Source organism: Apaloderma vittatum, unplaced genomic scaffold (assembly GCF_000703405.1).
Source record: "Apaloderma vittatum isolate BGI_N311 unplaced genomic scaffold, ASM70340v1 scaffold11359, whole genome shotgun sequence".
Classification (NCBI taxonomy): Eukaryota; Metazoa; Chordata; class Aves; order Trogoniformes; family Trogonidae; genus Apaloderma; species Apaloderma vittatum.
Genome location: NW_009735063.1, coordinates 78,858 through 95,587, shown reverse-complemented (window position 1 = coordinate 95,587; position 16,730 = coordinate 78,858). Strand labels below are relative to the sequence as shown.

Here is a 16,730-nt window from a genome sequence, read left to right as displayed (position 1 = left end):
CTGCACATGATGCCAAAGGACCTTTTTATTCTGCTAAATGCATTAGCCTCCAACGTTTGGCTCAATAGACTCACAGCAAATCTTAAGAACGCGACGGAAAATTTTCATTAGTCACTTCCAGGGTAAGAATCTCATGACTGTCTACCGCTCAGATTTCCAGCTGCAGGCTGGATGGACTCTTGTAGGGCTACATGTTGCTCTTCTTTTGTAAAGGGCCAAAAGGCAGAGAGTTAATAAGAAGCAGAACACTGAGGTCTGCTGGGTCTTGATGGCATCACTCCTGGGGTCCCACCAACACGTGGTGAGCAGTGAGTAAAACAGCAAAAAGTCTCATTCCAGTCATCCCAAGAAAAGACACAACATATTCTTTCAGGTCATGCCGGGTCTTTTATGGCACAAACGGGCAATTAGGCTTAATTGCATTTCCAGCTGAATTTGGAAGGCCCTCTCGTTCACCACTGTGTAAATAAATGATCCTCTTTTCACTTTTATGGGGATGGAGCTCCCTGCCACGGCCAGCCAGAGTGAACTGTAGCTGGATGCACACATGTGATATTGTTTTCTTGACCTGCATAAGGGTGATTTTCTGACCCAGTGAAACAATAACAAATGAGAAATGACATCCCCAGCAGCTGTTCCCAAAGAATGGGTCATATGAAGGCATCAGTCTTGAAATACATCTGTCCATGTCAGATTCCATTCAATCATCTCAAGTCTTTTGTAGATGTGCTTTATATTTGCTCAGATTTTCATTTTTCTTTAAAAGCTATTTTACAAATGTCATTAGTGATTTTTCAAAATAGAATAATCGAGATCTCCTTGCACAGGGATCACTTATATCAATGAATAATGAGTAACTTCACCTTGTGTTGGACATTTACCTTGATGTTTTTAATTGCAATTCAGAGCACAAGCTGCTCTGGTTGTGCTGCACTGCCCTTTGGAGAAATGTAACTCTCTCCATTGATTAACATAGCTGGATGGTTAAAGTCAGATCATGTGACTCCCACTTCTGGAATCAGCGGGATTACACTGATTTATGCAAATTTAAGGGCTTGCCAGATAGCCCTAATCAGATCAATTTGCTATTAACAACTTCCACCTTAGTTAGGAGGTGCTCATGATCATTTTCGGTTTTGCGGAAGTATTCATTCCGTCTCACTAAAAAGGCTGCACACTTCATAGCCAAGAGTTGTATCTGTTTTTATTAACCTTCTCCTTTTCCAGATATCATCATCCTGTTACCACAGCCACCACTCTAATTATTTGTTGGGCAGTAAAGCAGATACTGATGAGTATCTTATCCGATAACTTCACTGAATTACCCACCACGATGCTGGTGCCACTGTCAGCTAGCTCATAAGCTGTGACTGCCGGCTAGCTTTCCCAGTTGCTTTAAATTGCACTGCCTAAATTTATTACCACCTGTAAAAAAAAAAATGCTTATGATCATTTTCCTCTTGCATAATTGGTTATGGAATGAGCCAATTTTGTGAAGGCTTTTGCTGCAAGACATGAAAACGGAAAAAGCTTTATCTGGAAGGAAACATTTAAAATGCCTCTTCACACAGGGCTGCCATTTCAAAAGCAGAGCTCTGTCAGACTTTCATATATATTCAGCTATTCTGAACTACAAAACCTGTATGACAGCACAGCTGCTTGCTCCAAGAGGGCTCACCTAGTTGGAGAGTCAAAATCCAGGAACGCGGACTCAATTTAGGGTTCTTCAGGAAGGCTGTCTTCATTTAAGAGTCAATGCTGTTCAACCTACTTTTAATTCAAGAGCATGACAGGCCCCTCTCTTTTTAAAAATGACACCACTCTCATTAGAATAAAAAGAGTGCATGATGGCATTCTCATTGAAAGAAAGAAAAAGGAAGGTAAGTTCTTACAGGCCTGGAAACTGTTATCTGTCACTACAATCCATATAAACTAGAAAACTGCTAATTTTCTGGGTATCTAATGGAGGTATCCAGAGAGCACTAAGTCTTACACTGTAAGAGGAATGCAACTTATCAGGATCTTAAATGAAAATCCAAATAGGGGAAGAACAACTTTCCACTGTTACTGCCTATTTAGGACCTGATAGTGGTTGAAGTAGGAGTTTTAAAGATCTTCAGAACACTTAGAACTGAGTAATTTTCCTCTGATCTAATTAATTCCTATTTTTTTCTGTTCTTCTCTGCAGCAGGGCAATTTTTCATTTTCCAGCTGTAAATGAAATAACAGTGAGCAAGTATAACATCTCCAAAGAGGACGGAAAATACAGAATGAACCCCATCTGCTTCAGACTGGGATTGTGAGAGATGAATCCAAGTGAGCATCCCTAAGTGCAGTGAGAAGACAGATAAAGGTCCATCCGCTGCTGCTTTTCTGCACCAGTGCTTTCAAGATACTGCCTTGCCAGGAACTGCAATGAGGCCAGAGATTCAGGGTTCCCAAACTGGGAATAAGCTCTTGATAACTATTTTCCATCAACACTGATGTGGACTGGATTAACAAAGTGATTTAAATGTGAGAGAGACTGCACTCCACTGTGATATATTGGTTGTATTTATATGGGCCAGACAGTCCAAAGGATAAACACATGCTGTTGCTACTAATTAAAAAGTAAGGGAACCCTTAGTGAAAACAGAAGATATCTGCATATTTGGAGCTGGAGGACCAGCCCTAGTCGTGTGTCCTTGGGCAATGTGCACGTGCCTACCTTTGGTTTGCATCCACAGTGCACGGGTTTGTAACCTCTCTGAGAGAATATCCTTGAGATTTGCTTACTGACACGTGTCTGCTTCTCTGAAATGCTTTAGAGATCATGGTTTTGGACAAAATCAGCCCTGACAGCAGACTGATTATCTACTCCTGTGTAGGTGAAAGTCAATCTTCTCCTTTTAAACATTTGCCAAAACGTATTTGTTACTGGATTTACTTCCAGACAAATTCTAGTTCTTCTTTCTGCATGCTGTGTTTTTTCAATTTGGGAAACATGGATACTGATTCTTCCTCTTCTCCATCACAGAAAAAATATACTTTTATAGGCACCGTCACAGATTACTAGTTTTGCACATAAAGTGGCAAAACCAGACAACTTCTATTGAGAAAGAGCTATGTTTGGACAGAAATCTATTTCTCTTCCAAATCTTTGCTTAACAAAACTTAAGCACGCCTTTCAGCAAATCCCAAGATGCACAAATAATGGATGCTGACTCCTGCTGATTTTTGTATATCTCTACACCCATCCAAATAAACTCACTCCCATTTAGGACCCAAGAACTCAATCGTAAGCTATGATCTAGCAGTTTAAACAAGCAATCCAGGTGTGCCAATGCTGGAAGAATTCAAACATCTGAAGGAAGTGTCCACTACAATTGCCTTGCCACACAGGACAGCACACCTACCCCAGCCCAGGAGGTAATACCAGTGCAAACGCTGCTCCTCAGCAAACACCGCCACCACAATCAGCGTGTGAAGATAAATGCCTTCGCAGAGCATCCAGAAGTAGTTGCAGCCCAACATGTACTGATGGAAGAATTGCAGCACTTTGCAGCTGACCTGTTAGACAAGGGAGATAACGTCACACACTTGACCAGCGTTTTGCATTTAAGCACGAAAAGACAAAAGTGGCTGCTAAGCTTTGAGAAAGGAAAAGTGGAACAGAAATCCCCAGCTCCTGCTGGGTTCGTTCAACACCTGTCAGGGACAGGGATTTTAAGCTCTTACAAATGAGATGAATGGAGCAAACAGCCCTCACAAAACTCAAAAAATGTATGATAACAGCACTCCAAAACCTACCATGTAACAAAAGGACTGAAACAAGCAACTTGTTCTAGATGAACAAGAAAGGCTGTAAAGAAGACAGTACCTTGGAGCTCCAGTCTGACTGATTTATTTTACTTTTGACCAAACTGTTCTACGGTTTCTTCAGCTCTCCCACCTGAGCAACAGCCACTCTTTAAACTTTTTTTTATTTCTGGCGATCCATTTTTTCTGGTCACCACACAGGGTGGAGTGGACAGTCACATGTTTTTTCTGCACCGTGTCTGAACAGTTCTTACACAGGTATGCCCCAAAAGCATTGTACAGTCATTGTAAAAGGGTAAAAAAAAAAAAAAGAGAGAGAGAGAAGAAAAAGAAAGAAGTATTTGCTTATTTTTCTGTTGGCAAATGTGTTCACTAAGGTCTTGAATCATCCTTGGGCTGTTTTTCACAGGTGTATGTCAATATGTTTCTTCCTTCCTCAGCATTTGTGTCTTTCCTGTACCCTCCACACGAACTACCACTTATGGCTTTAAAAATAAAACCTTTTAGGGTAATGGTCATGCAGACAGCTCACAACTCTTTTCAGGAATTTAATCACTTCTTACACAGTAAGTAAAAGTAAGAATACCACTGACAAAGCATGAAAGATGGGTGTGATTAGTACTTAGATCCGTATCACATTAATTTGAGAATGGATCTGAAAAAGTTAGCACAACGAGGTTAAGCACAACAACCCGTTGAGGTGAATCATGTAAATTCATATCAATAGAACCACAGCAAAAATCAGTGTTTGCTATGGGTGAGCTAACAGGTGCAGGGTGTTCCATCTGTGGCCAAGCGATGCAGTGGTGATGGTTTCCTGTGATGAAAACAGAGTGTTCCGCTTAGGTCGGAGCAGGTAAAAGCGAACCTGTTACTGGTGAGAACTGGACTCACAGATGGTACAAATAAAACACAGCAAGTGTAACCAACATCTTGGTATACATCAGTCTTAGCTGGAAAAACTGCAGGACTAGTAAGATTTATGGAATATACATTCTTACAGAAACAAGTCAAATAAAAACGCACAATGAAACAGAGGCAAATCTTCCACCACTTCCACACTTAATAACTGACCGATTGTTAGATATGAGACAAAAACTCTCGCAAACGCCTCGGCTGAGATATGGAATCTCAGTGTATGCTTCCCATCCAAACGATGCTGGAACCGTTTCACAGAGAAGGAGTAAAATAACTTATTCTCCTCTTACAAGAAGGGGCTAGAACTGGGGTGTGTCTACGACATCCTGCCGACTCTACTGGTGTATTACAAATACTGCCAAAGGGGTCCCAAAAGCCCAGCTGCCCACAGAGGACCCTGCCATCGCAGAGCACTGTACCTGGCACGCCACACTCCTCGGCTAAGCCAGCAGCCTCTCACCACGTGTCTTTGCCATTTCCCTGGTACAGCTCTCCCTGGTTACCATTTAATAGCTGGCAGACAGAAAGCTGCAGCATTAATTATGGTCAGTACCAGTTAGGGCAAATCAAACCCAAACAGTCAGACGACATAAACCCCAGAACACTACCTTGAACAACAATAACAAAATGTAGCACAGAGTAAACTGCTAATTGGTTTTGGGCAGGTCTTCCTAGTAATTCAGTCAGAGTAAATGGCCGACTCAGTTTTGGCACAGGAAAGCCGCACAGATTCCTGTGAGTTCTTGTTCCCGCGATGGTGTCCTGCACTGAGGAACTCAGGTTGGCAAGTTGGAAGTTTGTGTTTTACACCTGTCCTTGCCAGCTCCCTATGGAAAGCCACTTGGTGTGCATAGCGAAACCCCTCTTTTCAAATGCCTCCAAGTGACATTTCAAAAAATTGTCAAAATCAGGCCAACTAAGATCATCAATTTTAAACCAAGCCAGCTATATGGACCATCACCACAGCCATGCCCCTCTTTGTTTAAAGGGAAATAAAAATATTTGACCTCCTTAGTCCGATTCCTCTTCACCTCTGTGAACCTCCCCAGTAAAGCATCCTCCTCAAGGAGAGTTTGTACAGCTTACCTCAGAGGCCAGACACAATTTATTCAAATGAAGTTTGAAGGCAATACAATATATTCTCAGCCGTTTTTAACTTGGCATTTTAAAAGAGTAGTTTTAAGTTTGATTACTGATCTGCCTTACGCGTTTGTTTGTTTGTCTGTTTGTTTTTTTTCTGGCTATTAGGACACTATTCTATGAAAATATTCCTAAGTTCCAAGTATCCATATGTTACACAAATAAGCAATAAAAAGACTTTCCAAAGCAAGACAGTGCTCAGTATTGTAGCTGTAAATCACTGGCTATCAGGACGTCATACCACCATACAATATATCTGCTATGAGTCATCCATTAAATTGTGTTCCAGTCAGAAACCTGGCACATGGGGGCTTGGGCTAAGATTAATGTTTTAATATACTTTTAAACCATTTACAGAACAAAATGTACACAGCCCCTCAGAGGGATCCAAGGTTTTGTGTTACAAGAAAGCAAAATATGAAATTCAACAATGGGGGATATTTTTAACATCATCCCTGTCCACGTGTAACCTGTAGCGAAGCTGCCAGCCCAGAATTAGGCATTTCTGGGCAGGAATTAATACGGCTACCCCGGCACATCCTTGAGCCCTGGCTGCTGTAGCCACTGCTCTCCCCAGGCTGCAGCTTTGAACTCTGCGGGGCGCAGCTCCTGCGGGGTGCCTGGCTCATCCAGCACCCCCAGCACGTGGTGCCCACCGGCCCCTCGCCCGCAGGATGCGCCATGGTCAGCATGTGAGGGTATGAGAAGAAAATGCAGAGCCAGCACCCCCAACCAGCTTGGGTTTTGAGCCAGGGTGGCTGGAGGGAGGCAGCTTTTTTGGGAAGGCACGGTAAGTATGGGCCTGGCTGATGGAGGAGGGCAACGAGGCCATCAGAGAGGGGCCCCAAGGAGGAGAAAACAGGAGCGGTCAAGATAGCCTAAAAAATAAAATAGTACAGGTAAAACTTGACTCACTGCTTGTTTGGACTGGAAACGATGTCAGCGTGCTCACGAGATCTGCTGCCATCTTCTCCCCACGTGGGAGGTAATCCCTGATGAAATGGGGTGAGAGCTTCAGTCATTCCAGGCACCTCTCCTCCGCCGTTGCACCTGAGCAAGAGTGACTGGGCACATGAGGATGGGGCAAGGCAGAGGCTACTCAAATGTACATTCATGTGGTGCCTTCACTGATTTTTGCAGCTCTGGGCATGTTGTCATGCCCTGAGACGGGCTAGTTTCAAGCCTACGTGGAGTTAACAGCCAACTGTCCTTACGAGGTGTAAGATCTCCACCTGCAGAGGCATCTCCTGGGGATGAGGTGCCCATACAGCTTGGATGCCCTGGGTATAACCACTCTAGCACTCAGCTGAGTGCTCCAGGGATTTTCTAATGATACGACTGGGATCTGTGACACTAAACATAGACACCTGATTTGTCTCTCCTGCTGTGCAGAAAGAACAGGAGTTCATTAGAGGAAGCCACATCCATGCAGCACAGCACAGAAAGGCAACTCTCAGCCTTTGCACTTGTTGATCTGACATTTAAGAAGTTGCTACTTGACATTTTTCCATGCCTGCATTTTTAGAGGCTAATGACATATCATCTGCCTTTCAGTCTCCTAGATGTATGGATTGCCCAGGTCCCACCCTGCATTTTCAGGTCATTTTCACTTTCTAGCTACGAACCTCTCCCACCCCTTGAGGAAAACCAAAAGGAGAAAAGATAAAAAGCCTCACTAAAGCATGGAGAATTCAATTAGTGACAGGTTTCAGTCACGCACAACTCCACATTGTTGAAAGACTGGTAGCTTTTCAGTGAGGGTAAAATAAGCACACCTTTCCCGAGCAGCAGTTCGGGAGGCATGTCACAAATTTTAGCCAATCTGGGGTGGATTCACTCGTTTTGTACATAGGCAGCACGTGCTTTGCTGTGACAGCCTCCTGTAAAAACCTCAGTGCCTGCAGATGGTCACAGATGGGAGAACTGCAGCGGACGACAGTCAGACCAGGGATGCTGAGGTTTTGCTGATTTTGAAAACAGCTGTCCCGGGCGTGCTCACTTCTCACTGCCACGGTGGCAGAGCTTTAGGGTCCAGAGATGGTGCAGGTGCACAGTGATTAGGCAGACTGACAGCTTAAATCAGACTTTTCACAGAGACATTTGGATCTCCAGTCTCGTCTGTGTGCTGGGTGTTCAGCCTCCATCCTTGCCATGGCTGGAGTGAGGGTCTTCCTCAGCTGAGATGAAAAGATGCAGCCTGAAAACCTTGGAACAAGCCCCAGGATCTGGTATCTTTAGCTTTGGGACAACAGTGCGTTTTGCAGCACAAAGCCCCTTCTGGAGGAGAGGGCACTCCACCTCCTGGGTAAGAGCTGCCTGTAGCCAAAACACAACCTGACAGAGCCTGGCTTATCTGACATGAAACACGCTGGGACTGGCCCTCGTGAAAATTGTCACCCTTCCCTTCATGATGCTGCAGCAGTTTTGAGAAGCCTGAGCCTACTACTAAGTGCTGCTTTCAAAGAAGAGCAAGCAACTGATACCCAGACAAAACAATCCCTGAGGAAAGTAAGATGTGGAAATTTGTCCCAAAATAAATACTTATTCTTAGAATCTTGCCCTCTTCCCCCTCTCCCCCTCCCTCATGGCAGCTGTTAATTTGTGCTTTCCCATTGAGCCAGCAACCATAATAACTGTTGAGAAAGCTCAGATCCTTCTCAGACTGACTTCTTTGCAGCCCGGATTCAGTTGTGCCACATAAACAACAAACACTCTTCACAGAAGTGTCATTTATGAATGCTGTGAATGTCCTTTAATCATCCATCCTTCATAATCTGGGCATGGCACATCACGTCAGATCAGTGAATCAGACATCACCGAGATTACATGGTGCCTTGTTTCCTTCATTACTTTGAGAGTTTTGAGAATATAAACAAGAATATAAAGACCTTGGGAAAAATGATGGGAATTGCTGCTCTGCTTCACGCCATTTACACCCAGACAGATCTGTCTCAAAATGAATGCAGATATTATTCCAGCCCGAAAATTTGTGAGAACTCTCTGAATACGGCTGATTCTGAATTCACAACCTCCCTTAGTCTGCATTAATCTCACTGAACCTTGGGGTTTTTTTGTTTCGTTTCATTTGGGTTTCTTTGTTTGTTTGTTTTTCTTAAAAAAAAAAAAAGTTAAATGATTAGTGACTACCCTGGTTTCTGTTTCAAAAGAGTTTGTGACTCCTGTGTCCCGGTACAGCCTTTGCTATGTCAGGGAAGAGCTTGTGTCACTGCAACACGTGCTCTTCTCTGCGTCACTGGTGAAAACCAAAGACAAGACAGGGAGCTGTCACAGGGAAAATGGGATGGGAGATGTGAACCTATCTTCATGTATCTGCTCAGGCAAAGGAAAACTAATGGGATTTGTGATTATTTACTTGTAGATGTCAAATATTATTCTGAGGTACCTGCAAAAACTAAAGCATAGCCTCAGTCCTTTGCCTGTAAATGATGATTTAAAGGGTTTGGTTCACTCACACTCTTTTGCTCCCTGTTTTACTTTGGAGCTGAACAAAAATATGCCAGAAGTTAATCACCGAACCCGGTGTGGTGGAAAAACTTTGACCCAAAGAGAGCTTAGCAGGGGTGTAACTGGAGACTGACGTTGGCCTCTTTGACTCACACAAAAGCAATACATTTTCTTCTCTCCAGGCCAACCTTGCCGAGCCAGTTCGTCCTACTAAAGTCGACACACAAATAAAATATGCAAAGCCAAAAAATCTGCACAATTTGTAAATTCACAAATACACACTGAGCCTGCTCTGACCAAGCCTCATTCCTACACCTGAGGCGGCAGAAGGACAATGTCTTAAACTGCCAGTGGGCCCTTCCAGATGAAGTGCTTCTAGGCAAGACGGGGTCGGTTAGCTCAGTCAGTTGAGCGTGGCGCTAACAACACTAAGGTCGCAGGTTCGATTCCTCTTCGGTCCCCATGTGTTGCCTGATCTAGTTTTGAGGGGTGGCGTCCCTGGTGACAGGGAGGCTGGATTAAATGATCTCTAAGGTCCCTTCCTAGACCATTTTATGATTATATGATGGCAGCCTTCGCAGGAACACTGACTCTCTCCTCACACAGAAGATGCACTAGAAGATGTAGGAGACAGGGCTGCTAGGCATTGGCCAGTAATGGTCAACTAACAGGTTAGAAATTTAGTCTTTGATTTCTTTTGCATCACCCTAAACCAGCTTTGACTCATCTCTTTGGGGCTAAACTGGCTGCAGAGGCTGCTGTAAGCAATCCAGTGGAAGCAGCACAAGGGAACAGACGTACTAAGATGAAAAACTTCAGAGATGCTTTAAGGGTGACAGTAAAGCTCTGGAAATAGTTACATTAATAAAGAATCAAATTAATTTAACAAGAATGGAGCCTCCTGAAGCTCTACCCTGAGCATAATACATGAAACAACTCAGAGGATCAAAGAGCCTTCTCCTGTGTGGAGTTCCACCTCTGCTGCTTCCAGGGCCGGCTGCACCACGGGCACTGCCAGGACGGCCGAGGCAAACACAAGTCACATGAAATAGAAGTCTGGCCATTCATCTTCACTTGTATCAGCTATGAGCCTCTCGTTTGAGAGAAATATGTTTTACAAAGCCTCAGGCTCTGTCAGTCTACATCAGAAGGAACGGAAAGCAACAAGAGAAGGTAACATTTCTATGGTAAAAACTCCTAAAATCAACAGTGTTCCTGAAATGCTGTGGATCTCCTTTTTTTTTCTTGGCTCTCATTCCCTCTCTACTCCTTTGAGAACTGGGGAAGCCACCAGTATGGTAACCTCATAAATCACAGTAACCACCCTTCAGACACTCACTCTCAGGACAGACACTGCCAGCGGGAAGGGCTGTGCCAGACTCAGCCCAGCCCAGCCCCAACCTGGCCCTGATGGGAAAATGAAATCACGGTGCCTGTAAGAAAACATGGACTGCTCGGGTTCTCCCTTAGCAGCTCTGCTTCTGCACCCACGCAAGAGGGGCTACAGATCATTTGGACACTAAGGCAAAGATTAGCTCTGTGGCAGAAAGCTGGGACCTGACAGCGAGACTGCCTGAAGGGGTGCTGGGTCCTTCCTCTTTGATACACCACGGCCGAGCACGACAGCCCACACAGGGCTCTCCCAGGAGCTACCAGTGGAGCACTGGTCCTTGCTATGGACTCTATATAATTAATTAAAATCAAAAGTTTCACATCATACAATGCCAGAAGCAATGGTGAAACTCCTACATGAAAGGTGAAGAGGCGGCAGAGGAGCCTCCAGAAAGAAGAGCACAGGTATCTTCAACAGCACAGGAAAGTGATAAAAATACAGTAAGATCTGTTAAAGACTTTCTGGAAGAGGTTCTAATGACTGAGCCATTACTGACTGGTGACCAAACTTAGTCCCAGCTACAAACATATTTATATTGGTGCCCATGGAGCTGACCAATTATTCAGTTTCTCATTAGCAGAGCTATCCCCCCAGTCATTAGCTGTATCTTCCCCACCAGCACTCAGTATTTAAATTACGAGTTCTGTGGAATACAAAAAATGATAACTACAGATCTCTTGTGCAAGACTGTATTAACAGATAAGACAAGAGTTTTATTTCTGTTTCCAAGGGGTTTAATGGCAAACATAATGCGCTATTCACAGATCACTGTTTTTCTGTGGGTCAGTCTCATTTGAAGGTGACAGAAGATACCCCTTCCAGCAATAGCATATTTAATGCAGTTGCCACTTTAGATACACCATGCAAAAAAAAGAGCTCATGTAACATTTTGCACTACATGTAAAGAAGTGTTTATACGTGTGTCCTGTTTATTTTTATTCAAGTGCCCCTGAGCTATTTCATTGCTCCTTTGCCTCTTGTATGGCCACCTGGGCTCACACACTTCTCTTCCATCATTTCAGATCCAGATAATCTGAGAGAAAGAGAGAGAGAAAATGAAATGACCAGAAAGAAGGGGAAAAAACGAGGTAAACAAGTAAATTAAGAAACATCAAAAAAGTGGCTTGACTTACCATTTTACATGAGCAGAACGATCATCGAAGAGTTTTACTCTCTGCAGCAAGGATGAAGCAAGGATGCAGTAAGGATGCAGCAAGGATGCAGTACGGCCTCTCCTCATGTAAATAATGCTTTGGATTATCTCTCACGGTTTGTGTCTGGATCACAGGGAGAATGTGGGTGACTTGGTGCTAGGGATGAATTTCCTCTCTTGCTCCTTCTGTCTTTTCTCCTTGCTCTTTAACAGAACCTTTTTTCTTCTTTCAGAATTATACAGATTTCTTGACATCCTCATAAATATGTGTTCACTGGAAGCATTTTTCCTACAGTTTTGTATATTTAAAATCTATTGTAAAACTTTAGGCAGGAAAAAAGAAAGAGCAGGATCTATTGGGATGGAAACATTATTTTGCAGGGTAAATACCACCAACTTCATCTCTGTATCTGGCCATTACATAAGGGGTATCTGTGACTGAAATTCCTTCAGATAATTCAGATAATTTACTTCAGGTAATTTACTCCTACTGTCAGGAAGTATCATTCTTAACCCTGAGGTAATGATCTTACTTCAATTTAGGTGTCTAATATAATCTGCCAGCTTTGTATCTTCAAATATCAAGTGTATTTTCATGGCATCTTTTGTATAGGCTACGCATGTATGATGTCATGCAGTAAGGAGAAACAAAACGTGTGATTTTTTAAATTATTCTTCCGCTCTTCTATTTTTTAATCTCCAGATGGTCCCTGGGACTGGTGATGTTTTCTTCAGTCTGTGTGTTTCCTGCTTTAATCAGCTTCCTTAACCAGCACACGTTTGAGAGACGCACGAGTGATCAGATGACATCAGGTGCTAATGCTGAGCTGCTTTCACAAAATCGGAAGCAGAAAAATGAACGGATAAATTGAACGATCTTATTAGAAGACAAGCTGATCAGTGCTGTGACATAACTTGAGAGATTCCCAGGCCTGCCTTAATTTCAGATCAGCCGGGGCCGCTGTAACGACGGCGAGCGCAATGTGATTTGTGTCAGAGAGCAAGCCCAGGGCTGGGTCACTGAGCCCTGCCATGGGTATTTGTCAGCTCAGGGACGGGCACAACTGGCATCACAATCCACGAGCACTGCAGCAAGCTATTGCTTTGATTTACCACCTCCTCAGGAAAAAAAAATGCAGCAAACAGACCTTTTTGGGGCAGCATTTTTTAAAAAAAGAGACATATTTCTTTCTACCCCTGCCCCTCCCAGCATGTGTGCTTGTGAGAAAGGACAGCAAGGTCATCTGTCCCTTCAGGGCCCTTGCTGGGACACGCCAGGTGGGGGGCTCTGACACGTTTGTGCAGATGGGGTGGCTGGAGCAAGTCTGAGGCGTCTTCTTCTTGTACCAGATTCAAAGATTTTTATTGCTCGGTAAAGATGTGAGCAAGGTTGAGTGAAATTCTCAGAATGTGAACCCTCTGTGCATGTGTTACCAGACGGCTGTCATTAGCTGGCGGATGGGAACGCTCGGTTTTGGCACAGCTACAGTCGTTAGGATGGAGAGGGGTCATGCAGTACTTACAGGATCCCTTTTCACAAGGCCTGGGTTAGGCACAACAGCAATGAGGTGGGCAATTGTAAACACGGAGTTCAGTACGTAAGAACAGAACAAATTCTTATGCAGTGTTATTCTTTGACAGCTGAGGCTCCTGAAAAATATGTAGCACAAGTCGTAAATTAGTATTTTTCTTCTGATGTCACTTTAACAAGCTCTTTCTGGCAACAAATCTCTCAAGAATGCCTTTTGGCAAGGCATAATCGGAAAATACATGCCTTGCATCGCAGTCATAACCTCCGACAAATTCTGGGGTTTGTTTTTACACCTGTTTAGCACCACATGCTTTTTAGACCATCCGGCTACATTCTCAGTCCTTGATGCTTTTCTTTATTTCATGCTAATCGAGATTTTAAGTGGTGAAGCAGAACCCTGAGAATTATTAGATGTGCATAATACAAGTAACGAACATCAGGAATACTGTTTTATAACTGACTGGTCCCTGGAGACTCAATTTCCCAAATACACAGATGAAAATTATTTCCTACTCCAGGAATTAGTGGTGAAACAGGATGGGAACTTTGGGCAGGAATCTCCTTAAATTACAGGGGGATTTGGGTTGGTATCTTGCATTTTTCTAACTCCAGCTGAGATCTCAAACCAGAAGAGGTTGTTTTCCTGCTCAGAAGGAGCAGCAATATTTTCGGAATGACTGATTTCAGGGAGGGTAGGATTTCTGCTATTGTGGGTAGCAGAATTTCACAAGAACTCTTGTGACACCTGATCAGGAATGTGCTTCCAGACCTGAACTGTCTTCCCTTCCTAATTCCCACCCAAATCTGTAATGTCCTTCTTCTCTGACCTCTTTCAGCTCTCTTTCAGGCCCTCTCCCTGATACCCTAATCGTTCCATTGTAGTGGTTTTTTTCAAAAAACAAAACCTTGTCACCCCCCACCCTTCTGTATGCTCCCTACTCTGCTTCACTAACTGGTATGCAAGAAGGCAGGCCAGTTATCCATGTATAAACCTTGTGAGTTTTTTGTGTCACTATGCCTCTAGCAGTTGTGCCTCAGAGTTTCAGAGTCTCGTCTGGTTCTCACGGTTCCCCCATACTTCACATTTATTCTACATCTCCTACATTTTCTTTGTCAGAGGTAGATTCTCCTACCCACTCACCCTCGCTTTCGATTTCCTATCTGCACTCCTCTATGGTATCCAGGGTATTTTGACTTCCAAGGTGGTTTTAGCATTAATTTCTTCATAGATCTGCATGGTGAATCTGCCATTTCTTCTCATTCATGAATACAAGGAATACCAATTTTCACCCCCAGCCAGTTATTTTCCATCTCCTACTCACTTGTTCAGTTTTCATATTATTTTCATTCTTTCTACCATGCTCTCCCTTACCTCTGGGGAAAACTCCCAACAAGCTTCCACAAATTATCCTTCCACCCATTATCCTTCTTCACCTTCCTTTAAAAGCCTTGGCAGCAATTAGACTGCAGGTGCATTCAAAACATACCGTCTATTATTCTGGCATATCTAGACTTGCTGTACTCCCCATCTGTCCTTACACAATTGTCTTTGTTTTAAGAATCCAATTGGAAGTGATTTGTAGCTAGGAGTCCCTTTTTTATTTTGTGTTTTATCATACGAGATAATAGAATCTCAGTCTGCAATTATAAAAATATTGCAGTAATGTGATGAGTCATGTAACTGTTGGACATTCCACTTTAGGAATGCTCTATCTCCTGTTTTGAGTTACCATTGCTTAGTGATGCTCATCACTACTGATTCCATCTTTCTTTCCAAAAGTACTGCAACATCTGTGATGCCAGACCATTGTGAATCTTGATACCTCAAACTGAAAGGAAAATAAATCCCTGCCAGGAAAGACTTATGGCAACCTCTGCCAGCTGTTTGCTGCTGCCTCTCCGGTCAAAGGCTATTATACAATCCCAAACCCACGTCTTGCCATCTGACTGACAGTGTGATTGACAGCTTGCCTTCTACTGAAGGTCAAATAATCTATTTCTGTCATGGCCAGATGACAGCAAACAACTGAAGGCAACAGGAACCCTGCACCCGTACAGCTTCATTCTCACATTCTTATGATTGTAGTTTGGTTCCCTCTTTGTTCTCTCATTTTGCAGCGTTTTGTTTTAACTCCCTTCTCTACTTCTTCCTGTAAGCTTTGTGCCATTATTCAGTCATGGAAGGGGAAGGAGAAGTGGAGGAGGAAGGAGAGGAGAAGGTGTGTTACTGTCCTGAAGCTCAGGCACAGGATGCCTGGTTTTCTCAAAGTATTACTTCAGCTGTGGTTTTGTGCTCTTTTTCTTTACTCACATGGGAAGGGGATTCACCACTGAGCAGAGTTTCTAGATATCTCTATATCTGACTCCTGCACGCGGTCACAGTCACTCCTCAGACGATCTCTCTGCAAATCAGCAGAATTCACAACCTGTATTTTGACCTTGTAATCTTACAGACTCGTACAGTCTATGCAAAGTCCAACCATTTGATTTTTCTGTTTCCTCCAACCATTTGATTTTCCTATTTCCTCCAACCACTTGATTTTCCTGTTTCCTCCAACCATTTGATTTTCCTGTTTCCTCCAACCATTTCATTTTCCTCTTTCCTCCAACCATTTGATTTTTCTCTTTCCTCCAACCATTTCATTTTCCTATTTCCTCTGACCATTTCATTTTCCTCTTTCCTAGGCTCACTCTCGGTGAGGCTGATGTTGGCTTAGTCTTTTACTACTCTTCCTCTCTGACAGCCGAGGCACAGTCTTCTAATTGAATATCCCTAAGATTTATGTCAGCTTCTTCTGGCCTCTCAATTTACTAACCTTTCCCAGCCTACATGCACACCCGCAGCCGGGGGTACCTTTCCAGGGGCCAGCGGCAGATGGAAGTCACCTGGGAGAAGCTTTGCGTAACCTTACCAAGAAACTTACTCTTACAAGGCACACAACCTTAACATATCCATAGATAGGCAGTACATATAGATTAAAACAGACCAGAAATAGGCTAAGATGTAAGATTTAGATTAAATAATATAAGGACTCTGAGGCTAGAACTGATTTAGAATTGGCACAAGGTATCAGGAGTTTTGTGGAGTACCTTTCACAGTATATTTTTAAAACAAGGCAACCATCCCCAAATTTATGCAGTTATAGTGCACGTGTAAGCTGGGATGTTGTGTTTGCTATGTGCTGATGGATTCTGCAAATCATAATATATGTGTATCTGCGGCCAAACTCCACACATCTCTCAAATTCCGATACGGAAGTCAATGATATCTCACCACCCAGCACTGCACTCAACCAATACCAGTTAGGTTAGACATATAAAAACTAGGTCCT

General features: G+C 43.4%; 1 protein-coding gene across 1 annotated transcript in view; it reads right to left on the bottom strand.

The window, feature by feature from the left end:
* Positions 1 to 16,730, bottom strand: part of CALCR (calcitonin receptor) — a 53,560-nt gene that overhangs the window by 15,599 nt on the left and 21,231 nt on the right. The window contains exons 6-7 of the mRNA XM_009876481.1: positions 13,391 to 13,517; positions 3,396 to 3,549 (exon numbers count right to left, since the gene is read on the bottom strand). Coding sequence (XP_009874783.1) covers positions 3,396 to 3,549; positions 13,391 to 13,517 — 281 coding nt within the window. The remainder of the gene's footprint in view (positions 1 to 3,395; positions 3,550 to 13,390; positions 13,518 to 16,730) is intronic.